The sequence below is a fragment of the Rhea americana genome, unplaced genomic scaffold, assembly GCF_003343005.1.
Source record: "Rhea americana isolate MKP2758 unplaced genomic scaffold, rheAme1 scaffold_45, whole genome shotgun sequence".
Taxonomy (NCBI): domain Eukaryota; kingdom Metazoa; phylum Chordata; class Aves; order Rheiformes; family Rheidae; genus Rhea; species Rhea americana.
Genome location: NW_028186590.1, coordinates 3816022 through 3843891, shown reverse-complemented (window position 1 = coordinate 3843891; position 27870 = coordinate 3816022). Strand labels below are relative to the sequence as shown.

General features: G+C 37.3%; 1 protein-coding gene across 4 annotated transcripts in view; it reads left to right on the top strand.

Moving 5' to 3' along the window:
* The window catches only part of COL12A1 (collagen type XII alpha 1 chain), a 104658-nt gene that overhangs the window by 34044 nt on the left and 42744 nt on the right, over positions 1 to 27870 (top strand). For all 4 annotated transcript variants that reach the window (XM_085316051.1, XM_085316052.1, XM_085316053.1 and 1 more), the window contains 26 exons: positions 68 to 337; positions 1775 to 2041; positions 4449 to 4641; positions 5328 to 5449; positions 8102 to 8251; positions 8335 to 8454; positions 8998 to 9162; positions 9328 to 9474; positions 10124 to 10263; positions 11517 to 11646; positions 12360 to 12505; positions 12787 to 12916; positions 13763 to 13902; positions 14599 to 14728; positions 16468 to 16607; positions 16867 to 16999; positions 17085 to 17111; positions 17419 to 17561; positions 20114 to 20243; positions 21086 to 21225; positions 22515 to 22644; positions 23369 to 23511; positions 24508 to 24637; positions 25571 to 25713; positions 27299 to 27428; positions 27621 to 27740. In XM_085316051.1, the coding sequence (XP_085172177.1) occupies positions 68 to 337; positions 1775 to 2041; positions 4449 to 4641; positions 5328 to 5449; positions 8102 to 8251; positions 8335 to 8454; positions 8998 to 9162; positions 9328 to 9474; positions 10124 to 10263; positions 11517 to 11646; positions 12360 to 12505; positions 12787 to 12916; positions 13763 to 13902; positions 14599 to 14728; positions 16468 to 16607; positions 16867 to 16999; positions 17085 to 17111; positions 17419 to 17561; positions 20114 to 20243; positions 21086 to 21225; positions 22515 to 22644; positions 23369 to 23511; positions 24508 to 24637; positions 25571 to 25713; positions 27299 to 27428; positions 27621 to 27740 (3759 nt within the window). The remainder of the gene's footprint in view (positions 1 to 67; positions 338 to 1774; positions 2042 to 4448; positions 4642 to 5327; positions 5450 to 8101; positions 8252 to 8334; positions 8455 to 8997; positions 9163 to 9327; positions 9475 to 10123; positions 10264 to 11516; positions 11647 to 12359; positions 12506 to 12786; positions 12917 to 13762; positions 13903 to 14598; positions 14729 to 16467; positions 16608 to 16866; positions 17000 to 17084; positions 17112 to 17418; positions 17562 to 20113; positions 20244 to 21085; positions 21226 to 22514; positions 22645 to 23368; positions 23512 to 24507; positions 24638 to 25570; positions 25714 to 27298; positions 27429 to 27620; positions 27741 to 27870) is intronic.

Sequence of the window (27870 nt, the reverse complement as noted above, 5' to 3'; positions counted from 1 at the left end):
TTTCTCTTTGTACTTTAACTTTTACTATKTGTATTTTAGTGACAGTTTATCGTTTCCTTTCTTGCAGAACGTGGTTCACCTCGTAACCTGGTTACCACAGACATAACTGACACTACAGTTGGGTTATCATGGACGCCAGCTCCAGGAGCAGTTCAGGATTATAGGATAGTATGGAAATCACTTTATGATGATACAATGGGAGAGAAGAGAGTACCTGGAAATACAGTGGACGCTGTGCTGGAAGGCTTGGAACCAGAGACTAAATACAGGATTTCAGTATATGCAACCTACAGCAGTGGAGAAGGAGACCCTGTAGAAGGAGAGGCTTTTACTGATGGTGAGTGTTGTACATCACCTATAGCCGTCACCTATAGCGTTCTGTTTTTGATAAAAATAACAYATTTCAATGAAAATGGGATTTGTTTTTCTTTGTTTTCCGTAGTCCCCTCCAAACAAAATCCCATCTCAAATCAGTGAATTCTGGCTTTTTGTTTGACTATTAAAAAAAAATGGTGCCTTCTATGTCTTGTAGACTTGGATTCAGCAAGAATTAACCATATCAGTCAGTGATTTGTGCTGTGATTTTGTYTGAAAGTTAATATGAAGCCAACCTTTCATAGCTATGGCTGCTGGAAAGGAGATGGAAGAAGACTATGGGTAGAGTGAGAAGGAAAGATGGGGTAAATTCCCAGAGAATCAGTTTCCTTTCCATGTTAGTCCTCAAATGGAKGCTCAGGGGATGATTTTGATAGGAGCAGTGATTGCTGCCATTGGTAAGCGCTGTCTCCCTCTCATCCAGAGCAGACTGCTGTCCCACATGCCCTCCTCCTCTCTGCAAGGACAGCAGTCCCAGTTAAGTAGGCAGCTTAGCTGTATAATCTGGTGCTTCTCYCGGTCTGCTGCCTGAGGGAACTCTGCCAGGCCTATCAGTAGACCTGAGGCTAACTAACATTACCTCTTTCTGGTGCAAACATGACTAAAAATTCTCTGTTCCTAAGACTGGGAGAGGATACCATAGCCTGCAAAGCCTACTTTACTGTGTGATGAAATACTGACTGATTCTGGCATGCCAGGAAGGTTCTGTCTTGCCAAAACCTAGATGGCTTATTCTAGCTGACAGCCAGCATTACATACCTTTCATTTCACTTCAGGTCTTTTGTAACATTTGTACAGTCTGGAATATGTTTTAGAGGCTGAGTGCTGCAATCTGTAGAGAAAATACTTTGTCTGTTGGCTCACTTCAGCACTGTTACCATCCTACAACTGGTGGAGAGTGACTTTCCAAAGGCTTGGAAAATCTGTTGTATGGAGCCCAGCAGCCAGGAGTTTAGAYAGTTATCCAAATCTTATCAGATCCATAAACTCCAAATATAGAAAATCTTAACTCTTTAGGGCATTTTGTCTGTAAAACAGCAATGGCTATATAATTTATCACTTCCACTTGAGAGTGTTGAATTCATTACTTAATAGATTACAGAGAAGTGTTACTATATAAAACTCCTAATTACGCAGTGTCATTCATTGCATAACTTATCCTTCACTCAGTTTTTCTTTGTAGTAGAGAGCAGATTTATGTTTGTTTAGTACATTAAAATTATAAAAGAAATAAACAATGGCCTGTGAAGTTCCTCTGTGTCCTCCTACTCAATGACACTGTAATTTTGAAGGCAGTCATGGATTTTTTTAATCTGACTAAATGAATTTTGTAGGCATATATTTGAATATATCTTTATGTKACAAAGTAAACATTTATCCATATTTTTACACTGAAAAGTGTCACCAAATGCCAGGACTGTGACTGTAGACAACGAGACAGAGCATACAATGAGAGTTACATGGCAGCCGTCACCTGGGAAAGTCTTGTCTTACCGTGTTTACTACCGACCACGGAGTGGAGGAAGGCAGATGTTTGGAAGAGTAAATGCTCCTACCACAAGCATAGTGTTAAAGCGACTTAAGCCTCAAACTACGTATGACCTCAGTGTTGTTCCAATTTATGATTTTGGACAAGGAAAATCAMGAAAAGCAGAAGGAACAACAGGTAYGTATTATATTCTAGTACATGATTTGATAATGAAAGTTTTATGCTTAAAAGCAGTAAGTACAAKAACTGGAAAAGCTATKGTGAAATCTGCCAAGATCAGGAATTAGCAGGAAAAATAAAGAAATTGTTAWAGGCTGAGAACAGAGTTTGATTTGTTGGAAATTTCACTGATGGCATAGACCGAGCACAACATTTTACCATTTGATTCTGAAGATGTGTTTTTGGTTCAGAATACTGAATTTGTTTTCAAAGATTGTCCTCAAGTTAATGAGACAATGTATATTTCTTGGTAGCTTGTGAGGAAGACAGTGTTTCTCAGAAGGCTATTTCATCGCGTGTTGTCAGTCACTTCATAATTTGCGTTTTGGTCCTGGATATTCACTAAATAGCTATCTTGTATCCTGTTACTTAGTTTTTTCTTCTTTTGTTACCATATTTTCTGTGGAAGACCTGCAGTAGTTAGAAGGYGAGGATATGATTTTAAAGAGTCATCAGTGGAAGTCTGACCTTGGAGACCAYGATCTTTTGGATAAACAGTCATCTCTGAACCTGAAACAATAAAACATTGATTAAGTCCTGGAGAGGGTTTTTTTTTTTCTTTTCAGTATAAAAGCAAAACGCTCCCTAATCTGCCTTTATTCAGTACCTGATACAGGTTTTTCTTATTATAAGGAAATTGCCTCTTGCTTTCCAAATCAAATTAAGTGGATTTAGAGCCATTTTTTCCCCGTAGTTACAGGACCATTACCAAAACAGAATTTTTTTCAAGATGTTTCTGGATATGTTGGGCTAGTACAGTTCACTGAGGTACATTATAAGTATTTTATCCCATCCTCTGTTCTCAGGAGATAGTTCATATTGAATGATGATAGGAAGTAAGAAACAAGTCTTCTACAGTGGAGATATCAGCACCTTAATTACTGAAGGAAGACTCTTTTAAAAATCAAAATATAATTTTTGTAGAGCAATGATGAAAACTTGATCAGGTCTTGTTCAAAATCTCCCTTTTCAATCTTGCAAATTATATTGAGATAAATCTCAGATTATCCATCTGCTTTTGATTTTTGACCTATTTGTGTTGATATAGATGAGTGTGTACCACTGTACTTCCTGTGGAAATAACTATGGTGCTAAACACTCTTTGGAAGCAAGTGRAGCCCAAGTGATCTAGTTAGTTGAAGTTGAAGCTGTTATGGTAATTCAGAGAGAATTGTCCTAGGAGATGAGAGAGGGAGGCTGTATTTTTYTTTATGAGTGGGGAGTACAGCTACTGTTTCCCACTGGAATTCATAATTTGAGGGCATTTATGATCTTTCAGTTCTAGTTAGACAATTGTGTAGGCACAGGGATCAATCAAGCTCTTACTTGTTTTCATCATTTTCTTCCAAAGCTACAGTAGTTACTTTCTTGTTATTCTACTGTCCTTTTCTGCAATTTTGAGATTATGCTGCTGTGGTATTTTTCGATATGGAATTGTACTTCAGATTTACACAAAATGAAAAGTGATGCAGAAACTAGCAACATGGTTGTTAAACATTGCATTTATCTGTGAGCACTGACCTGTACTGGGTTTTCAGGTAGAATTGCTCTTGACCTATAAACCTCAAGCCATTTGGCTGTTACTCCTCTTACRAATTATTTGTTGACATACAGCCACACCTGTGGCTGGTGAAGTTGCTTGAGCTGCGAGGCCCTGAGCATGTGAAAGGAGAGGACTGTTGTCAGGACTCTTTTTTATGAAAGAGGCCTTGCTTTCACTGTCTCCATGCGGACCTCTTAGACCAAGGGTGCCCTGAGGAGAAGGCAGCTAGAGAGGTGATGTTGGTGATGGAGAACTGGTTGTCCTTTGCTTTTGCCTACAGTAAATTTTCTGGCTTTGGTTTGAGAGGAAGCTCTCGTGGTTTCTCTCTTGGTTTATGTTGCCCACCTACTTGGAGCCATTTAAGAGAGAGAAAGCCAGTCTAAGCTGGTCAARTAGACTTTCTCTGTAATTAATAGAGAAAGTAGGTGTCCTTCTACCTGACAGTCCACCTACTGTCAGCATGTATTCTAAGATCAGATGGATGTTTAGAACCGATGAGATGAATTAGTGTCTATCTTTCTGTTCCTTGACTGTAGAGGGAACATTGATAACAATTTTAGTCTACTTACCTAACTTTTAGATAGCTAAAACAAGGTAAAGTGAATCTCATCTTTCATATCTTGATATTTGTGTTTATGTCAAAAGAAAGGCACATAGAGTTTAGAATTCTTTTTAAAAATGGGTACCATACATCTAATAAAATTCATAGTCAATTATATCACTGAATTTGCTTACAGATTTTTACATTCAAGAAAGAATACTTTGTTTTTTTTGTTTTTTTCATAAGCAGACCTGATTTAAAGCTTCTTTTCATCTTTGCAGCCTCTCCTTTTAAACCACCTAGAAATCTGAGAACTTCTGATTCTACTATGTCAAGTTTCCGAGTAACCTGGGAGCCAGCCCCAGGGCAAGTGAAGGGTTACAAAGTAACTTTCCACCCTACTGAAGATGATAGAAGCCTTGGAGAATTAATAGTGGGGCCGTACGACAGCACAGTGGTATTAGAGGAGCTTAGGTATGGATAATAATAACAATCTTAAAAAAAAAAAAGAAAAACCTTTAGCTTAAGGTTTTGTTTAATCGTGATCCAGGGTTGGAATGCCTTGCAAAATATGCTGTAAGTGAGGAAGTACTTATGGCAATAAACTGTAAGAATATTGTTATGCAGTCTTTGAAAGGCACCTGACATGGCTCTTCTGAGATTATCTCTGTCATTTGTGGGGTTCTCATGGGACCTAAAGGAGGCAAAGATATAGTCAGAGGCAGCATTCACATATGGGAGAGCTAATGGGACACTGGAAGAGAAAGTTGGGATTTCTAAAGTTTCTCCCAAAAGTTCTTAATATTAAAAATTCTTAGTTTAATTCTGGATCCATTTTTTCAGAGGGTTGGATTTATAAAGTGGGCTTCAGAGCACATCAAAATCTTTTAGGAATTGTATGCATATAAACTGAATATATTAAAAATAGAACCATTAGAAGTCTTAAATGACTTGAACAAAAAAACTCTGTAAGTACAGATTTAGAACCAGCTCTTAAATTGTCAAAGTTTCATGGCTTCAGTGGAAGAACTGGTCTTTGAGTTTTGCATTTTAGCACTTTATTTTCTGTGGAGCAAAATGGTGAAGATTTTATAAGTGAATTGTAAGTATTTAGCAAGCCAAGTGGCTTTAGTTACAGTACATTTGCTTAACTATTGCAGGGCAGGAACTACATATAAGGTAAATGTTTTTGGAATGTTTGATGGAGGAGAGAGCAGCCCTCTAGTTGGACAAGAGATGACCACCCTTTCAGATACTACATCGGAGCCATTTCTATCTAGAGGTAAACATGATTGAATTGAAGAAAATCTAGTCTTAGATTATAGATGAAAAAGATCAAAAGAGTTTCTCAGCATTACCTTATCATTTTGCTAATGCACGTAAATGTTTATTTACAGGATTCAGTGTACTCACTATTCTGATGATATAATATGTGGTCTGAAATGACCACTAAATATGCCCTCTTTCGTGGTCCTAGTCCTCTGCACCCTTTAGATGATCTTACAAAAATGATCACTCATGCGAGCCATGTTTGCTGATCACTTAAAGCCAGCTGCATAGCATTTGCAAGCCATCCGCATCTGTGTTAAATCACATAAGGTCAAATTCCTGAGCAGAGATCATGGCTCATCTACAAGGGTGTTTGCAGGAGTAGAACAAAGAATTTGAAGCGGATCTTTAGCCCTTTGTTTGTCCTTACATGGTGACTTTTCCTTTTTAGACTAAGATATAATAAATATATAACGAGCAAAGAATTGATAGCTGGGGAAGTCTCACATTTATATGTGATGTAACCATTATTTAGTTACTTCTACTATAGATGGAAGAGGGTTAGTACAGACATGCAGTTGCTGAGTATTCTCAGCAATTCACTCCCCAGTCTGTTTGGGGGTTTCTCTCTGCGTAGCTTCTGGTAACAKAAGAACTCTGTGTGGGTAATGGGCCTCTGCAAGCGCATTGAACAGCTCTGCCCACCATATTTTTGGAAAATACTGAACAAACAGAGTTTCAGGACTCAGTCTGCCTTCATGGAAGGTGTTAAGAACTTATMTGCAGCAGGTCTTTGCTGCCTAATAGCCAAGCATACAGGTAGAAGTGCAGATCTTTCTCCTCTGCTATCTCAAGCTTTGCATATCTGTCAGAGAGAACAGAATATTTGTCAAGGAGGAAGAACATAACTGCAAAGGCCTTTCAGAATTAATTAAAGAAAAAAAGTTTCTAACTGTTAAGTACAGCATTCAGTTGACCCTATATTGTTTTGTCTTAACTTTGATGCCCTCTTTCCACATCAGGCTGTGTAAAAATATTATCCATGTGAAAATTTTATTAACAGCGTTTTTAGAAACTTCAAAAGTTATAGCAATCCTACTGTAGTCTAATACAATAAAGTTAAACTGAGAAGAATTACATAACAGGCCATCAGTGACATTTGAGTAAAACTATAATAATTCTGGCAGAAAAATAATTACATAAAGAATAGTTTGTTATTTTTTATTACTGCAGCTGTCATTTCTTTCCTCAGTGTTATAATCTTTAAGCTAATTTGTTTTACTAATGCATGGATTTGAGTCAAGGTTAATGTGAAAAAAGAATTTTATATCTGAGACTGTAAATGTAATAGTACATTATATATTAATAGGGGGAAAAAATCACCCTAGGTCTGGTGCCTTTGCTAGAATTTTCCATTTGGGGAACTATGGTAGTTGGAAGAAAAATACAAGTCAAAATAGTTTAACTGTTACATTATACGTGAAGCTAACCTTAACTTTAATATGAAAGTTATGCATGCAATTTTTTGAACTAACATGGTTTTATTTAAACCCTACTCCCGATCTATTTTATTGTCCTGATTAAAGACTAGATCTATATTTTCTATGCAGAAGAGGATCATGCTTTTAACCCCCAGGTACATGGAATAGTTATATTCATGAGTCTGCAGTGTTGGATCACTTATGTGGAACATATATGAAATCACAATATCTTTCAACTGTGATGAGTGTGGCTGATTTTTCTCAATGGGATTTCTTCCATATAAAGACCAGAAGCTCTGATGGCAGGAAGCCAGAAAATTTGCAGCTGGTAACACAGTCTCCAGGAAAAGAGAGAGAACAAGGATTTTTCTTTTTGCAAATGGCTGCTGATAAAATCATTGCGTCTTTCTGCTTTGTATAAATATTTTGTGATCTTTCTTGTGATGAAAACAAAATGATACATATTTTATTCTGTAATTTGTAAACTGAAGATACCTGAAATAACTTCTTCCCTTTTCAGAACATTGCAGCTTTATATAAATGTTTGTTCTTGTCACCTCTATATCTCTTGATTTTGTGTTTATATTTGTGTATCTTCTTCTAAATTGTGTTCTTTCTTTCCTATGTGTGCAAACTTCTGTGCCGTCTGTATTGCTAAGTCTTTTCCCCTAAAAATTAGAAATGCTATTTATTTGAAAGTGCTTGTAATATATGCTATTAATTCCATTACTGTGTAGTTGAAAATTAAGCAGTAATTGATCCGTCCAGAGCCATAGAGTAAAATATTGCGAATTTGGATAATCTGATAATGCTCACTGCTATGTCAGTGGGTAGCTTAGTAGTCTTTTACAACCCCCTAGGAATCTGAAAGCAAGTTATCAACCATCTCTAAGGATCAAAATAGATAACAGAGAAGAGCACTTTAGTGATCCTATACATTTTCAAAGACCTACTCCTGAAAGAATACATACATGAAAAAAGAAATTATACAGCTTTTGGCATGGAACAAGTGAATAGTGTGAATAATGTTCACAAGTAGGTCATACTTGACAGAGTGCCAGTGAAAAAAACTAGAGATATTTTGGAAACTAATTCATGACATATGTCATCTAAAAGAGGTTGAGGAAAGAAAATTATCATGGTTTGATGTAGCTAAGGTTATATTTTTCTGGTTGATATGGCAGGTTTAGAATGTAGAACCAGAGCAGAAGCTGATATCGTGCTGCTGGTGGATGGCTCATGGAGTATCGGGCGACCAAATTTTAAAACTATCAGGAACTTCATTGCCCGTATTGTTGAAGTTTTTGATATTGGCCCTGACAAAGTACAGATTGGTAAGTCCTTGTATGTTTGAGGGCAACCAAGGCATGACTGCTGCATGGCCACTTAATAACCGAGTAATAATGGCTTCTTTCAGGTCTTGCACAGTACAGTGGAGATCCCAGGACAGAATGGAATCTCAATGCTTACAGGACCAAGCAGGCTTTGTTAGAGGCTGTAGCCAACTTACCATACAAAGGAGGAAATACTCTAACAGGTAGGTAACACTTCTAGATTTTTCCGTAAGCTCCATTAAAAAGTTTTAGTAGTTGGCCCTAATGTTGTTCAGTGAGCTCAAATTTGTACGTGATCAATGGAGCTTGCAATTCACTTTGGATATATATGGATGAGAACAGGCGTAGCATGTAGCGGTATATTCCCAGTGGAAGCCTGGAGAAATATGATGGAGTGATAAAAAGCTGCAGAGCTGCATTTTGGCATATGAGAAGAAAAAAAGGCAGTTCCATGTCAGGGTTGGGATGAAGAGAAAGTGAGGACCCAGAAGGGAGGCTACAGGGAACTGGGTAGGAAGGTAGTGCGTAAAAGGTAACAGWTCAGAGACCTTAAAAGGGCTGAAATGGTACCAGTTCCTGGTAAGTGTAGATGATGGACTTCAGTTGGATTCTGAGTGCTCCTCGAAGGGAGTAAATTGTGGAGTGATGTYGTCAGAGTGAAATGACTAGGATGAAATACTCTGCTTTACTATGACTGTATGTTTAAAATAGTGTATATGATGGTTATCTCCTTTGTATCATGCTAGGAATGGCCTTAGACTTCATCTTAAAGAACAACTTCAAACCAGATGCAGGCCTAAGGCCCAGAGCTCGCAAAATTGGTGTTCTCATCACTGATGGCAAATCACAAGATGACGTAGTCACCCCTTCAAGGAGACTCAGAGATGAGGGAGTGGAACTTTATGCAGTTGGTAAGTATTACATGAAGAGATAGGCTAAGCTATCTCCCATGTGCTAACTGTATGCAAAAGTGGAAAAATACATAAGTATCTAAAAAAGGATTCAAAGAATGTGTTTAGGGGGTTAGGTTTATGGCTTGTTTCTAACAAGCTTCACTCTCATCTCTTTTCTATAAGGTATTAAAAATGCAGATGAAAATGAATTGAAGCAGATCGCAACGGATCCAGATGACATCCATGCTTACAACGTTGCAGATTTCTCTTTCCTGGCTAGCATTGTTGATGATGTAACCACAAATCTGTGCAACAGTGTGAAAGGCCCAGGTACATCCCATATTCTAATTCATCCTCTTTCCATTTATGTGCTCGATTTACTAATTCCTTTTCTTTACTTTCTGGAAACACTGTGTAGCCCTGGGCTGTTTTTTCAGCTGCTGGTCTAAGGAAGTTGTGCAGACCACCTAGACTACTCTCAGGGGTTCTTCCTTTCCTTTCACCAACGTCTGTGTTATACCTAACACAGCAAGACAAGGCTGGATGTGCCTGCCTTTTTGCCAGAATCAGGAAACACATTGCTCAGTTTGTCACCTTTTTGCTCAGTCTGGCAGATTCTTTGCTGACACGCATTCAATAAAGAAAATTTTAGCAGCTCTGCTCTTTTAAAGTATAAGTGTCTGACAGCTCAGAACCAAAGCGTGGCATGGGAAAACACTCATGTTACCTGATGGTCCTCCAGTGAAGCACTGGTGTTGGAGGTGGGCTGGGAGGATAGGGAATTTGTGTGGACTTGAGAGTGTGATGGTGAGCTGTCTGTTCACACAGTATTTTTGAGAATTTCCTGAAGAAACAGAAGCACAGGCAGATTCCTTAACTGTTTGTTTTTAAAAAACATTTTTATGTTGTTGTAAGTCACATTTTTATTCTTGTTGACATAACAATAAATTAATGAWTTTTAATTTGTTTCCACTTGTAGGTGATTTGCCACCTCCTTCTAACCTAGTTATTTCAGAAGTGACACCTCGTTCTTTCAGACTGAGRTGGACTCCACCTTCTGAGAGTGTCGATAGATACAGGGTTGAATACTACCCTGCCTCTGGAGGTAGACCCCAACAGGTTAGTGCTGTATGTTCTTCTCTGGCATTGTCCATGATAACCTTGGACTTCTGCATCACAGTAATGCCATTCTGAAGTTTGTGCTTATTAGGTTGTGTGTGGTATAACAGTAAATGAAAAAAGGCTTCCAAGGTCAATAATACCTTATTTTATAAACCATAAACAAAATTACAGAAATGAGGAGTGGACTTTGTTTTAAAATCATTAATCTGGGAATAATATATATGTATTTAAAAATAGCTGAATGATATTTTCTAGTAATCCCTTTTTGTTCATATTCTATTGTCTTATGCTGGTTTAAATGAGTACAGTGGAAATTTTCTGAGCATGCTCACAGGTAGGCTTACTGTCTTTTTAGTACATTTTCTAATTAATAGAGAAAAGGACAGTGGGTGATGTGGGTTGTGAAATAGTGTTTACATGAGCATTGTGTGATAGTACTTTGGAGAATGTACTTAGGCACAGATTCAAACTGTTAATGCATGTGGTCAGACTCATCTTGTGGTTATTACTTCTCTGCACAATGGTCAAGAGCATCTTGTGGTTATTACTTCTCTACACAGAGAGCCAGTAGCAGGCAACCCTATACACTAGGCAGTCAGGATTGCTCATCACTGTCTTCARCCAGGCGTGATGGTAGTTTGGAGAATGAAGTTAGGCACCTCCATGTGCCTAACTCAGAATGTGCCACCTCTGAATGTGGATTTTAAATCCTAACTCAGATTTGACTCATTGGGAGTTTTGTCTTAGTTTTGTAATGACCTCAGGATTTAGCTTATGATTAGATTTGAAGCAGCCGTTCCAATGCATGCTGGCTTTACAGCTTGACTGTGCTACCATTTCTGTTCTGCAAGATGTTGCTAATGGCACGTGCTGTAACTACCTAGGTTACTTTGGATGTTTAACGACTTTTTTTCSAAAGTAGTAGCATATATCCATGTCACTTTCCTCATGTTCTTATTGCTGAGTAATATATGTGTGCACTGTGGGTGAAAGCAGTGCGCACTGTGAGTAGTGCTAGATACATCTAGCCCTGTCAAAACAAGTGTCTGCCTGAGCTTTCCTTACAGCTTGATTTGCAAAAGTAATGGTATACTCTAAGACAAAAGACATAGAGGATTAAGACCATGCTTATTTTTAGCTCTATACCATTGATTTCTGAGGATTTTCACAAGGAATTAATTTTATGTTAGAGATAAGATGACAGATGTGTTTATTGTACATTTAGTTAACATTGCTTCTATTTTATGTAGTTTTATGTAAGTCGGATGGAAACTACGACAGTGCTGAAAGATCTGAAACCTGAAACAGAATATATTGTTAACGTGTTTTCTGTGGTAGAAGATGAAAGCAGTGAACCTCTAATTGGGAGAGAAACAACTCGTAAGTTAGAATTGCAATGTCAATAGCATATAAACAGCCAAGCTGATATATGGAAAACCGTCCAATAGAACTTTTAGCACTATGGGCTTTCTTCTTAGAGGAAACAAATTTTTTAATTGGAATGACCAAACTGTGTTGTGTTAAACTGGTCATTCAGATTTTGGCTGGAAACCTGTAGCGAAGAGAAACTGCTGTGTGGTAAAAAAAGTTTGTCCCAACTTTGGCCTGCTTCCAGGCTTGTAAAGACGCTGCTGTGCAAGCGTTCTCAGCCTAGGGCAGTAGAGATGAATTACAAGACCGGGTTTATAAATTCCAGAAGTGTTACCGTACAGACCTGTACTCATTCATTAATTCCTGCAGCTAGCAGCCAAAATGTTACATGAAATTCATTCTAATTTTGTAAGATTAACAAAATCACGTTTCAGTACAATCGCATCATTTCTGTGTTGAGAGACATAACTTGGCTATTATGTTTCTACTGTCACCTGTCTATGTTATTGATGTTAGGTRTATTGATATTGAATGCAACACAGAGTGACTTTCCTGCCTCCTCCAAAATACTGAATGTTAGGGATTCGTTTCCCTTCCCTTTCTAATGCCCGTGTGCTCTATTTTCAGTAGTTCTACCTGTGTTGTGAAATATGAAAGATGTAGAGGGTAAAAATAATAAAATGATAAAGGAAATAAACTAATATGTGCTTTTTTTTTGGCAGTGCCAATCTCTTCAGTTAGAAACCTGAATGTTTATGACATTGGATCAACTTCTATGCGAGTGAGATGGGAACCTCTCAATGGAGCTACTGGCTATTTGTTAACATATGAACCTGTGAATGCCACAGTYCCAACTACAGAGAAAGAGGTAAGAGGATTTGTCTTCACTTCCTGTACTCTGCCAAAACAAAATTAAGAAAAACTGATAGATTTGCTTCCTGTATCATAACAGTCGAAAGAAACTGGCATGAACTAGTTGAAATGCTGTGCGAACTTACTTGGGGTATTGTATACAATGACATCAGTCAGGAAGCTGTAAATATACTACAAATCTCACAAACAAAATTCCCTTTAAGTTAAATCATTGTTTGCTTTTCTGCCTCTGCTTTCTTTAGTTTTTAAACGTGGTGTAATTTTTTTAATGTGCAGATGCGTGTTGGACCATCAGTGAATGAGGTTCAGCTGGTAGACCTCATCCCTAATACTGAGTACACTTTAACTGCTTACGTATTATTTGGCGATATCACCAGTGACCCACTCACCTCCCAGGAAGTGACATGTATGGACATCTTGAATTTTGCTTTGTTATTGATTCAGCAAAATTTAACTTTCATTTTATTTTATGCAACTTTTTTTTTATTATTATTTCTACTTTGTTTTGTTTAGAAGACCATCTTTTTCCTATTTTATGCATTTTGCACTACTTTTATGTTTCCAAAGTGTCCTGAAGGAATTTTCAATGAAAATGAACCAATTATTAAAAGAGGAACAAAAGCTTTTTCCTTGAATAATGAAGAAAGTTGTTTTGATGTTCTGTAGGTTATGGTTAGTTGCATTAGTAACTTCTAGGAACCTTGTTCATGAATTCAGAAAGGCTCACTTAAATATGGAGAATGTGTGGCCCCCAAATATTAATAAAATTTGAAAAACTGGGTGCGAAGAAGGAAATATACCYCACCAAGGGAAAGACTGATATAAACATGACTTCCCTTTTTATACCTTTCCTTAAACAACTACTGTTTCCTACTGCTGCAGGCATGTTTCTAGGGTAGATGTACTGAGTATGGTTATTCTTATGTTCTTAAACAATGTTAAGCCRTTAGGTGTTCATGGAAAGTGGCTAATTTAATTTGAATGTCACCAAAAGTGATGTTCTTAATACTTTTAGATCTATTGGTGCTCTTTTCTTGTGCTCATAATTCACAAAAGTGAACTTATTTTTTAGTTATATTGCTGGGAAAATGCCAGGGAAAATCTCCTCTAATGGCCAAAGCAATGAACTGACTGGAAAGTTACTGCTGCCATTTGAATTAAATGCATGAAAATAAATTAAAGTCATTCAGTGAGAGACTTACACCTCTCTTGTGAATAGCATTTTCACTTACTACTGTCACTATTTTTATAGTACCTTTGCCTGGACCAAGAGGCTTAACAATTAGGGATGTTACTCACAGCAGCATGAATGTCCTTTGGGATCCTGCCCCAGGCAAGGTTCGAAAATACATTCTAAGATACAAAGATGCTGAAGAAGCTGACATAAAGGAGGTAAGGAAKAGGAACATTCTTGCAAGTACTTGAGTTTTATTTTGAGAAGCTGGATTATTAAAATRATAATAAAAGTAATACTAGAAGCCATCAATGAGAATAGGGAACGTCAGTCAACAAAGCATACTGACGTCTTGGGAGMTGAATAAACTTGGGCTGGGATTCTTCACATAATCCCCTCCTTCTCATAAAGAGGGGGAAAARGCCTCAAACTTACTAGAGAGTTCTGCTGTGTTTTGATAAATAGTCATTTCTGCTCCATGACTGTGGATTAAAGGAGGCATGTTAGCACTTTTCTTCGCTGACACCACATGAGTGAGTGTTGTTGCAGATGCCTTTCTTTATGTGTGAGCTTTCCATAATTGCACTGCTAGACATGAATCAACTCTTTGACGATTAAATATGTTTTTATAATGGAATGAGAACTTTCTGGAGATGCAGTTTGCATCTTCATCTCCAGACTGGATGAAGCAGCGAAACAGCCAGAAGAGGCTTACTGGTACCTGTGACAATATACTTTGCAATGCCAGTTACTACATAGACCCTCAATATTCAGGTGTAAATGTAGGGGAAAAAGGTAAAATTTAGTGCAAAATACTTTTCTCTGTTTCAGAACAGGAATTTCTGTAATTTAATTAAACACCAGCTCAGAAATAGAAAAATGTGTARTTCTTAAGTCATCATTTTTATTCCTAGGTGGAAGTTGACAGGTCCAAAACCAGCACAACTCTTTCTGACCTTTCCTCCCAAACACTGTATAATGTAAAAGTTGTTGCTGTGTATGATGAAGGGGAATCTCTGCCAATATCTGCAGAAGCTGTCACTCGTAAGTTTTCCTAATAACTTGCTTTTAGATATTTTTGTCTTAGATTCCATTTAAGGAGTGCATATTGCAATATATTACTGAGTTTAGATGGAAACATAATTTAATCTGCTCAGTGTGAGGGATGTTTTACTTGTATTTGAAGCATTATTTGCAATATAATCCTGAGAGTCTCTGGGAATCTCAGATGAAGTCAGCATCTTTTTGCAGTAAACACTGAGCCTGCAGTCTACAGAGAGGGAACAGACCAACAGCTGAAGAAAAAATTGTTGTGTTTAGATGCTGAAGGAGGAAAGTAGAGGTAGAATTAATGAGAGAATATGAGAATAGAGGAAAGGTTTAGCAAATCTGTGAAGTTGCTTGAAATCTAGGAAAGTGARTAGGAAGCTAGGGAATGTGCTAGATAGTTACAGAGATTTGTTCTTGCTTCTGACAAAAGGTTATTTTTATATTGTGGAATGCTAAGCCAACCTGTACTTTTAGAGACATATTATTCAGGTAATCATAAAGGCAGCATTTCAGTAATCACAACAGATAGAGACAAAGAGAGGGTATTGCGTGAATGGTAAGAGCAAATCTCTAGACAAGAGAGTGGATGCAGACTGAAAAGAGAAAGGTGATATCAGAGCTGATATCAGCTGATATCAGAGCTTCKCTCTGATATCCTGATCTAGGTGTATGGTTTAAGAAGACAGCTAGAATAGAAATGAGCAATGTTACTTTATCACTGACCCCCACCCTGAAGTAAAAAAAGAGGAAACATGCTCTTTGTTTTTTGTATTTATGCTTAATTTTTTTTGTTTCTGTTTTGTAACCTGATGTGTTTGAAAATGTGAGGTTTTTTTGCTTGCTTTTGTGTGAACCTGTTCTATACCTGTATTTTTGTATGAGCATGTATGTGAGGAAAAAGAAGAGAGCTCTATCAAAGAAATTATTTTTAGTTTAGGTCTGCAGTTTTACCTGTTGTTTATGGGAATGAGCCTGGTAGCCTGTAATCAGTTCTGTGACTGYTTTGGCTCCTGCGTAATGGATGAGGATTATCGCTTACACTTGAAGCTATTTGTCAAAGAGAGCGTGGCCCATGCTCCAATCTCACATAAGAATTTGAATGTTTGGACTGAAGGAGAGCAACAGAGGGATGAGAAGGTTAATGAGGAGAAACAGGCTTCTCTGGGAGATGGAGAACCTTGTTGTAGTTTCTGTCTCTCTTTTGCCTTTTAGAGGCACCCATATCTTTCCAGTGACTATAACCCTTTTTCCTTCTTAACCTAGTGTTAACCTCTGGAATTCCCTGCTATCTGTCTTAAAACAAAACAAAACAAAAACAGATGTAATTCAGCCATAAGCCAAATTATTCATATAAGAAATTCTAAGATCTAGGTGAAATTCATGCAAGAGCTCAGAGCTAAGGATTGGTGGTAGGGTCATAATTACTTCTTCTAACCCCACAATGTAGGGGGTGGGATTTCAGTTGCTTTGAATAGACAAAAACTGACTGAGGTCAGTAGAGCTACTTCTGCTTTATCAGGTGATGACCTGGTGATAAGAAATTATGAAGGACGACTTGTTTAGAGTAGCTACTGAGTACAGGATTTTGTTGTAGTTGTTAGAAGCACAGTAACTGACAACTGAAGCTTCTACAGAAGACTACCATCTAAATTCTTTATCTGAGCAATTGTTCGTTTAACTATATTCATTTTGTAGTTACATTTTTGTGGATTTTTTCCCTTTTCTCGTAATAGAACCTGTACCAGCACCAGTCAATCTCAGAATCACAGACGTAACCAGGCATAGTTTCAGAGGAACTTGGGATCATGGAGCTCCAGATGTCTCTCTGTATAGAATAACCTGGGGACCCTATGGAAGACCAGAAAAACAGGAGGTGAGAATGGATGGTCACTGTAGGATTTTGAGGGGCAGTGTYTCATAGGGTATATTTTTAAAATCAAAAATCTAAATAAATGACTTATGCCTGGCAAGCATTCTTCTTGTTCTCCTTGGAAATTCTATGAGAAGACCTAGAGTACAGAGTTTGAGTTRTAACTACCTGTAGTGATGTTACTGCATAAAAAGTTACTCATTTCTCTCCCTCTCTTTCCCTCTCTCTCTCCCCCTCCTTTTTTTTTCTTATTCTCCACCAGACCATCTTAAATGGGGATGAGAACAGTTTGGTCTTTGAAAATCTGAATCCAGATACATTATATGATGTCTCAGTTACTGCCATCTATCCTGATGAGTCAGAAAGTGATGACCTGATTGGCAGTGAACGGACATGTAAGTAATTTAAGGGTTTCTTCATTTTGTTATTCATAGTTATTAATGCAAGGGTTCTGAAAACTCTTTCTGCCTTTTTTTCTAGTGCCCCTGGTGCCTATAACCACACAAGGTAAGAACCTGAATTTTCAGGTATGGTGTTAAGGAAAGCCTATACCTACCTTTTTCTAAAATGAGCAGAATGTTGAGATTAAAAAGTTGAGGTGGTTTGTTAAACATTATTGTTATTTGGAGGAATGCTAAACACTAGATTACCACATGGTTATTATTTTACAAACATTATACTATCTTGTTCTTATTTTTAATACAGTATATTTTTAGTGGGACATTCATGCAGCCCTAGAAGTGTGAGTGCAGTGTTTGTCTATGTTTTTTTGCTTGAATTATGTGTTTATTCTTTGCTTTACTACCCTTCTCAGCCCCAAAGAGTGGCCCACGAAACCTTCAGGTGTACAATGCAACTTCACACAGTTTGACTGTGAAGTGGGATCCTGCCAGTGGTCGCGTACAGAGATACAGGATCATTTACCAGCCTATCAGTGGGGATGGCCCTGAACAGTCGGTAACTAATTCTGAAATGCTGTATTTATTAAAGCTTGTAAGGTAGTTCTGCAAATTAAACYATGAGATAATTTATCTCTAAAGAACAACAGTGTGTATGTTAATTATCTTTTGGGGAAAGAGTTCTATTTATAGTAAATATGTACATATTACCATATTACTTTCTGTTTTTCTTCCCTTTCACCTTCAAGATAATATGATCTGTGTAAAACAAACTAACTTTGGATACAGCCCATTTTCTTGAAAGTTATATAATTATAACTAGAATAAAATTCAAATTTGTGAGGAACAAATCAATCGGGACATTAGAGTACAAGTCACAGAGATACATTTATCACAACAGTCAGTAATAAGAAGTAGCATCACTAATTCCATAGTCAAGAGTTTGCCATTTTTTTCACAGTGCAGTTCACATGCTATCAGAGAGGCTTTGCCGTGGATCATACTGAGAACAACTGAGAATTGTATGTTATCCTCCCTTACCACACTAGGGGCAGAATAACCAACAAGAAATGACAATTGCAAAAGCTAATCCATGGGAAACGTATTTTAGGGAAGTGTTTAAGGTGTTTTAGTCTCTTATAATATGATTGAAAAGCTGTAATGATGGGAGAGAACCAATATTGTATGACCAGCCAGCTTTCCCTGGATCATCAGCATGTGTTGTGTGGACTGCTGGTGGTCTCAGCAACAGTCAGCCTGTTTATCAAAAGAGCGTGCTGCTTAAAAATGCCATATCCTGCAGCAGGAGGCTGTTGTGGTTACTGCCACGTGACTCACAGGAGCCGTCTCAGAAGAAAACCACACATATTTAGCTTGTTACTGTAATCTGAGATCCTACATGTTCAGAAGCGTATCTGGGCATGTTTACTTTAGAATTGGTTGGATACTTACACACCCAGTTCTATTCCCTTCTGAACAGCATGCATTTGAGTTGAAGTAAAATCTTTCTAAAAATTCAGACCAATACTATTAAGAAACAGTGTATCKGAGAAAGGCCTAGAGATAGCCACAAGGCACTGACAGGGAAGTTTTTTGACAATCAATGCAATTCCAGCGAGAAATTGCTATCAGTAGCAGCAGTAAGGTTGATTAAATGGTYGTGTTGTCAGCCAGATGTGATCTGTAGTGGCTGAAGTGAATAAAGAATGGGCATTCTGTGGAAATTTGTGTAGTGACGCAGAACATGGAGCAGACTTAATCTCAACTAGCTAGAAGTTGATACTACCAGCAGTAGCAGCTGGTGAAGACACTTCTCTTCTAAGGAGAGCACACAGAACATTCACACTCTGTTTATGAAGTGTTAATCCCTGTCTGCAAATGATTCTCAGTCATATGATAGCAGCTTCATGTCCCCTTCTTTATGACTGTGGTATTTGATTAAATTGCTGTTGCTACAGAAACTATAGCAGTGACCCCAATGAAATACTTAAAATGAAATTTCTATAAGGTTTTATTATTCTATGAGATTGATCTGACTTCTAATGGCCTTGGGACCAAGAGAGAACAAAGGTGATTTGAAGACAGGCCTGCAAAAACTGCATGCCAAACTGCTGAGACAATCATGGTCATTTGGGGTCAGATTTTGAAAGGCAGGTAGATACTAAAACATGGAGGCTGCCATGATGGGATGCTAAAGCGTTTGCACTTTGAACTGAGTGTTGGACATTTGAATGCAAATACAAGTTTCCTGATAAATTAAAAATATCTAATTTTAATGAAATGTGAAGGTATATAAATGCTTAGTCGTTTTCAGAGTTCTTCATTGCTGATACATTTAAAGTGTTATGACATAACTACATGAACTTAATAGGCTTTGAAAATATTCAGATAGTTCCTAAAAAAGAGAAAGGATGTCCTTGAGCAAATGCAAAGTTCTCATGTACTGATGTTCTGAGTGTTGTTCTCAATATACTGTAGTAAATCATTTCCTTGGTGGGGATTATGATATATGGTTATCAGAGTGGTTATCACATAGTTATAGGCTGAAGTAAAATTGAAATGAAAGATGTATAATACTTTCGACTTTTAATAAATATTTGAGAACGGTTACTAAAGCAACATACTATAAAATGCATGAAATCAAGGAGAGACAATGTTGCTATTGTACAAAATATACCTTGGAGATCTGCAGATTGTTGTAAATTATTCCATTCTTGCATTATACTGAGAGTGGAGCATAATAAGCCCAATTCAAAGTCTATCAAAGCAAACGTCTTACCAAACTCAATATGATATAGTCAGAGGCAATGTGGAAAAAACAGCTCTGTGCTGGCACAGAACAGATAGTAAATGTGTAATTGTAGTTATATACAAATTTAGAAGTCCTAAAAATGTTGACTTTGTGACACTAGACTGCCTAAATTAGCTAAAATGGATATTTACTGAATATTACTACTGTTCAATATCTGCTGTCAGCTTCARTCACAAGAGTTTTGCATCATATGAGAAATCCTAGTGTTTTCTGCTCTGTATCAAAGTTAGCATTCTTGACTATTATGGTAAGACTTAGCATACAGGGGGTTTTAATCTTTTTGTTGTGTCCTATTGCAGACTGTGGTGGGAGGGCGGCAGAACAGCGTAGTGATACAGAAGCTGCAGCCTGACACGCCATATGCTATCACTGTGTCATCGATGTACGCGGATGGCGAAGGGGGGCGGATGACAGGGCGAGGCAGAACCAGTAAGTAACTTGACCTCCTTGTTGGGTGTGAAACAGGGCTGAGGTGAAACAGGGCTGAGGTATTGCTTTTCAGATTGGCAGAGGCAGATTTCCTGTGGTGAAAGTCATCCACATTTTCARTAGTCATTTGTCTTTGGGTAGGTTTTGAATATCTAAAGTAAATAAGAGTTACTACCAGTCTACTCACTGTAGAGAAACTATGGACCACYAGCTTATGCTACTGGGGAACTTTTCCCTCCCTTTAATCTGCTTGTCTCCTTATGCAACAGTTTAGAAAAAATCGTAAAGCCTTTGCAGGCATGTTGACTCTCGTAGGTGTCCTGTTAAGTATAAGCTTACTACTTTTCTGTTAGCACCTTCAGTTCACAGACTGACCTTCACAGTGTGCACTTTGTGACTGTACTGTTTAATGGTAGTATTGTTTCGATATTCCTATAGAAAGCACTAAGTAGTTTGCTACCATATACACTTTGGGCATGGAAGATAAATCTACTATCAATTCATTTGTATTTSGCTTACATTTGAGCCTGCCGTGGAAAGTCAGATAAAGGAATGTTCTTGGTGAGAAATTAAGAAAATAATCCTAGTGAACTCATTGTTTCTCATTCTAAAAGTGTTTCTCATTCTAACATAATGTCCAGAAAGAATTCTTTTCACTGTAGTTAGCATTCCTGATGCTGTTGGATGGGACTGAGGAGTTCTGATTAATGAGGACAAATAACATGAACTATTAAACCTGTTATTTTCAAAATTTCGTGATAATACATTGCATAGTTATGATCTGACACGCGCCTGTGAGAGAATGTGACCCACGTTTCTGACAGCTCATTGGCCTATTTCAGAACCTCTCACCACCGTGAAGAACATGCGAGTTTATGACCCAACCACTAGTACTCTGAATGTTCGATGGGATCATGCTGAAGGAAGTCCTCGCCAGTACAAAGTGTTTTATGTACCTGCAGCTGGAGGTTCAGAAGAAATGGTAAATCCTTCTTGTGGATCTCTCTGACTGTCTCAGATAAACAACAGCCGATGATTCCACCGACAGAAATGCTGTTTGTTTGCCTGTACACTGGCTGTTTTCTGTTCTTAGCCATCCTGGAGCAAATGCGGAGCATCTACATGAAAACCAGCAATTTCCATATGTGATACCAATGTTTGATTTAATATATTAGATCTTCAATGATTAGTTCTTAGTACAGGGAGTTAATACCACAGTTGTACGTCTGTTTGTTGTCAGGGAAAAGTTTCTTGGTATGAAGCTGATTTCAGGGTGTTGAAAGGGCTATAAAATCAGACCTCATTTCTACACATTTTTACTGCTAAATAGTCATGGGGCTGTAGGCAGTCACCTGGGCTGATGTTTGCTAAAGCAGAAAAATTTGCGTGGATGTCTTACTACAATCTTCTAAAATGACTTAATTACTTAAGAGCTAAAACAATTTTGTAAATGGGTTTGGAYTACTCTTGTTGCAGATTGGGAAAATATTATTCTTCCCTGCATGGGCTTCATTTTCCACATCTGTAAAATTTGATGTGTCTGTGAAATGARGAGTACACTGCTTAGAACTATTTCAAAAAGTATTTAGAGATCTGCTGATAATATGTATTCCTAAATGCTAAGCAGTTTTACTTGTTAACATGAGATATTTATTACTTCTTGTCATTGGTGTGTTGTAGTATTATGTAATGTTTATTTGATTTAGAAAGTGACTTCTTAATGTCTCTGAGCTGCTAAATAGTTGTCATTAGAGAAATCACTRTAGATTCTGTTACTGATAGTAGCAGAATAAGACTGGACCCAAAAGTGAAGAACACCTGTAAGTGATTCTGTAAGAAAATATAAGATTTAACAAACACTGTCCAAGACAGAACTTTSCTGAAGGCCAATTTTAGAAGATACCATATACTGTGTTACTTCAACTATCAACTACGCTCTTCTTTGGTAAAGATTTTGTCATATCCAGTCTAGAAATGAGATGTGGTGGAGGGCATGCTTTTTAAAGGAGAGGGGATTGCAATCAACCATGCTAGATTATGAGGTTATTGCTGTATTCAGGGATGTAAGTAATAAAAAAATATATATTTGAACTTGTTTTAAATTGGGTCTAATTTGATGTTAATTTCAGTTTATGTTCCTTTGTGCAGTGTATAATTAAGTGTAGAATAATGTAAAATCAGTATCAACAGTAAGGGAGATAGGAAAAAATCTAAGCTTTTTGCATTCTTTATGTAAATGCCATCCCACTACCTTTCTTTTTAAATCTGTAGACCACAGTACCGGGGAACACAAACTATGTCATCCTGAGGTCTCTTGAGTCCAACACACCTTACACTATTACTGTGGTTCCAGTTTTCTCCGAAGGGGATGGCGGACGCACGTCTGACACTGGAAGAACTTGTAAGTAAAASAATCCTTTTAATAAGATGTTGAGACTTTTGTGCGAGTGACTCAAGTCAGTATAAGTTRCAGAATTCTGATTTATTTTATATCAACTGTGGAAATTTTTTTTCCCCCAGGCTAAGGCATCGGTGTAAGAAACTGTTTACCTGCTTGGTTGTGGTTGTAGTTCTGTAACTTAGTTTTCTTTGCTCATTCACATAGAGGCTTTCTGTCCATTTAACTCAGAAAATCTCAGCTCTGTGCTCTGCATCTAACTTACTGTTTACCGCCACACAAGAGCAAAGTTTTAGTTCTAGTGCCAGTAGCGACACAGGTGAACAAATGGCAAGTACTGGTGTTAATCCATGTTGATGTCCACGCCATGTACTTAAAATTTTCTGGGAGTTTGAACTCTCAATGCGAGCATGAGCTAAAATGTGTGTTTTATGACTATTTTTCTTATGTGGCTAATTAGGCAATGCTAAATGTAACAAAGTGTTGTAATCATACCTTCAGTTTGCAGAGTAAACATATGTGCTTCACTGCATGGCAGAGATGTTTGTAATGATTAATAATGGGTTTTCTTAGATTCATAGATTTAAGAGTAACACAAGTAATGTATGTATCTTGGGCTGAAGAACTTTTCGGTTGCTTTTTCACACCAGTTGTAAATTTGAGTAGAAATAGATCATTCTTAAGTAAACCGCTTTATAAAACTGAATCTAAATTATCCTTGATCTAGTGGAGAGAGGAACACCAAGAAACATTCAAGTTTATAACCCCACACCAAACAGCATGAATGTCCGATGGGAACCTGCTCCAGGTCCAGTACAACAATACAGAATTAATTATTCTCCATTGTCTGGCCCAAGGCCATCAGAATCTGTAAGTAATTAAGTTTTTATACTATTCCTTAAAAGTGAGTGGAACTTACTGCTTCCTTCAATGCTAATAATGATCTGAAGCCAATTATCTTCCTTCTTGCTGACAACACTATGCCTAAAGGAATTTATTCCRTTGTAAATAAATGCTTAATTTAGTGAAATAAAAGAAATAAGAAAAAAGCCTTTCCCATTTAATACTGAAGATTAAAGACTTTACTGTATTTCAGGTTAAAATGAATTACAATAAAACCTTTTTGAGTGTAAGAGAAGGAAACCACTATTTATTAGGAAATGATTAATTATGAAACCAGATGCCAAGTTTTTGTGATTTTACCACTAAACCATCTGTTTACTCCAAATTATCAGCATTTAAGTAGGTCTTGGTAAGCAGTGAAATCTGAATATGAGAATGAGTATAAATTTGCCCTCCACATGTACAGTAAGAAGTCTTGGATTTGTGTAGAAATGGGTGCAGTCTTAGACCTAGGCCTGTGAATGTGCTCATACAAAATGTATACTCATATTGTACATGTGGAGATGGATACGTCTGAATATATAGAAGTGTTAGAAATTTTAATGAGTCATTTACAAAGTGTARCTGTATAATACTTTAAACACAAGTGGGAACCTGTCTGTCAGTTCTTATTAGGAAATGTTCTTTGTATGTTAGTAAACCATTTCAGAATTTACCTTTCTGCTTTGRGTTCCTGAATATTCCTTCTTTTGTTCTGTTTTCATGTAAAATGTAAAAAATAACAACTCTGAAGAATGAGAAGATCTTGTGTATTTTCCAATCTTTTGTAGCACATGCTGTTGAATTTTTATCAATATTAATAGGTTGTTTTAAGCTCATATTATTTTACTCAGAAAATAACATGAGCTTAAACAGCGTGGCTGGGTTCCCAGATTTTCTTTATTTCATTCAAATAGCTTATTCTAACAAGACATGGTATGGACTGAAGGTTTTTCATGTAGATGCCTTTTGTTTCTGTTTTAGATCGTGATACCAGCCAGCACTCGTGATGTGGTGCTGGAGCGCTTGACTCCTGACACAGCTTACTCAATAAATGTTATAGCTCTGTATGCAGATGGAGAAGGAAATCCAAGCGAAGCACAGGGAAGAACATGTAAGAAGCATCACTTCTTTGTGAAATCTGTGTCAAGATATGGTGTATTTGGAATTTAGAAAGTTGGTTGCAATTACAAAGAGTGTAAGCCATTCACTGCAACCCTGAGATCAGTGCAACTGAATTACAGCTAAAACTGTTACTGTTTTAGGMCTTTCTGGAAGGGAACTGTTGTTAGGTTGTCTGGCAGTTGTGGCACATGCATAATCACTGAACTCACTATCATCTGTGAAATAAACCTAATGTCAACCTACATCTTTGAGAGTGTAAAAACCGTTCTTTAAAATTTAATTGCAGCTAAATATCTAAGTGACTTTCTGAAAACAAATAGCACATTCAAATGGGTAGAATTTGCTGTCAACAGAAAAAAATTATTATACCTCATATTTTGTGTCATTATACATAATATGTATCAATTGTGTCAATTATACATAATAATTGTATATGTGGAACTCCCCAAATGTTTGTTTCTCTGGAGCTGCCTAAACCCAAAAACTCACGTTGCAACTTAGTTTGCAGGATCTGAGTATGCAGGGTGTATTTCATATTAATATGAGAAAAAATGTGTTGAGAACCTGTCTGTGGCGTTCATATGCCACCCCTCTTTTGTTGCCTCTATGCTTTCTTTATTGTATCCCCATATACATATAAATATATAACTGCCAAATGTGACACACTATTTATATAGATGGTCACCTTCCGTGTCCCTTCAATGTTCTCTCCCTTCCGTACTGTTCCAGTTCTTCTAGAAAAAGTCCTATTTCTATTTAAGACCTTCAGACGCTGCTGTATTATCTACTAAATTTGCCTGTATGTGCTGGGTTTCGGGAAGAGCCCTTAGCTTCTGCCCCAGGGTAATGCTTAAATTAGTGAGATATACATTGGACTGGAAGAGTCGTGCTTTGTACAGGTTTCTGTATTTTCTTTCTTTAGTGCCTCGCAGCGGGCCAAGGAATATACGGGTGTTTGATGAGACCACAAACAGCCTTTCTGTGCAATGGGACCATGCTGATGGACCAGTCCAGCAATACAGAATTATTTATTCACCCACTGTGGGAGATCCCATAGATGAATATGTAAGCTTTGTAATTCCTTAATAAACACTGAGATGTTTTAGTTGATTCTTTAGGCTACAGAAATACCTGTTCTACATGTAGCACATTTTGGTAGCTTTATGGGTAGTTTGTTCATTATTTAATAGTCACTGATGCTAATAAGCCATGGTTTGTCTAAAAGAGTTTGTTTCACAATGTTGCAGTGCATAAAGAGTTTAATGGACCAAACCATGTGCAAAATAATGTTAAACATGTGACTGGTATCATTAATCAGACGGTTTTGAGCAGAACCTGCTTTCTGCATTTAGTTCAAACATTTTGCTATGGTGAATAGCCATTACTTCATATTCTATTCAATATGAAGTGATTGTGCTAAGATGCAGAATAAATRTAAGTCTGAATTTTATAAATGGAAGTGAGTTGGCTGAGTTGGTTTAGCTAAGAAAGCAGTGGTAACTTCAGTTCAGCATCTAACTTGCCTTTGAAGTGTTCAGTATATTTTAAGTGTTTGTTATGCACTCACACGCAAGTTAATCAGATATTTACAAAATTCTGTGWGTGTGTGTAGCAAAGCCAAACTCAGATCCCATAGAGGTCAATGGCAGAATTCCTGCTGACTGCCACCAGCCAAAATTCAACGCATAGACCATGACCTAAATGCTGTTATTGCTTATATATTGTGTAGGACTTACTTTCACTCGCTGAAAATTCCCTACTGTTTTTCAGTGGATAGATGTGTTTTGAACACATACAGCTTTTCTACAGAAAATGTTGGACATTTCATAAAAGCCTCAAACCACTGAAAATTTTTGTCAATTAATAATCGAAAATGTTGATTGGGGCATGCTTTTGAGACACATTGAGATACTTTCTGCAGTTTCAATGCTATATGGGCTTTTTGTGGAGCAGCTTCACTTTCTGGATTATACCTAACTTTCGATTAGAAGGGCGCTATAGTGTATAGTTGCCGCAGGAAGTTAAGAAGACTGCTGGTCGCATAAATAGGCAAGGTTTTACATATCAAAATATTTAGGGCTTCCTTCTCAGAGTTACTGTTGTTGCTGTTAGGAAAATGGTATCCTGATTTGAGGATAATGAAGAAGCAACAATGAAACTATAAGCAGTGTGAATGGCTTTGTCTTCCCACCTCATTTCAGGAGCTTTTCCTTAGAATCGTAGGATCAGTAAGGTTGGAAGGGACCTCTGGAGATCATCTAGTCCAACCTCCCTGCTCAGCAGGGTCACCTAGAGCGTGGTAGACAGGGTTGCATCCAGGCGTTCCTTTTTTTCTGTCTCTGAACAGACAAAAAAAAAATTTTTTTTTTTGAGGGAATAGTACTGAAATCTGGGTGAGGAATGGCAGTGTGGCAGTGTCCTAGTCTGGTGTGCGAGTAGGGACCAGAGACTCAATTTGCAGTGTTTTGTATTTTAAAGTAGCACATGCCTGTAATTGTTCATAGGCTGTAACCATTAAGATGTACTGAATGACTTTATCTACAGTGGACATAAAAAGAGTGCTAAATATTGAGCACATTTTTAGTTCTAGTTATTTGGTCATTTGCAGTACTGTGGGTATATTTACCTCTGTTTCTCTTATGTGTTTTAGACAACAGTTCCTGGGATAAGAAATAATGTGATACTACAACCGCTGCAATCAGATACACCATATAAAATTACCGTTGTGGCTGTGTATGAAGATGGAGATGGTGGACAACTGACTGGAAATGGAAGAACTGGTAATTTGTTTTAATACTCCATATTCTTTCTTAAATTTAAGATAAAGGTTGCTTGGGTGCTCAAACATTGTTAAGGTCTCGTTATGTTAGTAATGTATCTGACATGATTCTTTCTCTATGGAGTTACACTGTAAGTTTATAGAGGTTGAAAAAAAGTTTCATTAATTATGGTGTTTTTTCTTTTTTTTTCAGTTGGCCTACTTCCTCCTCAGAACATGTATATAACTGATGAGTGGTATACACGATTCAGAGTTTCCTGGGACCCTTCACCATCCCCTGTTCTGGGCTATAAAATTGTATACAAACCAGTGGGTAAGAACCTGTTCACTTTCAGAATAGTACATGGCTAATGGGAGATCAGACCAGAAATCACATGTATAGTGAAAACATTTATGATAAATGATTTATTTATTTACATTATTTACTGGAACCAATGCAAGTT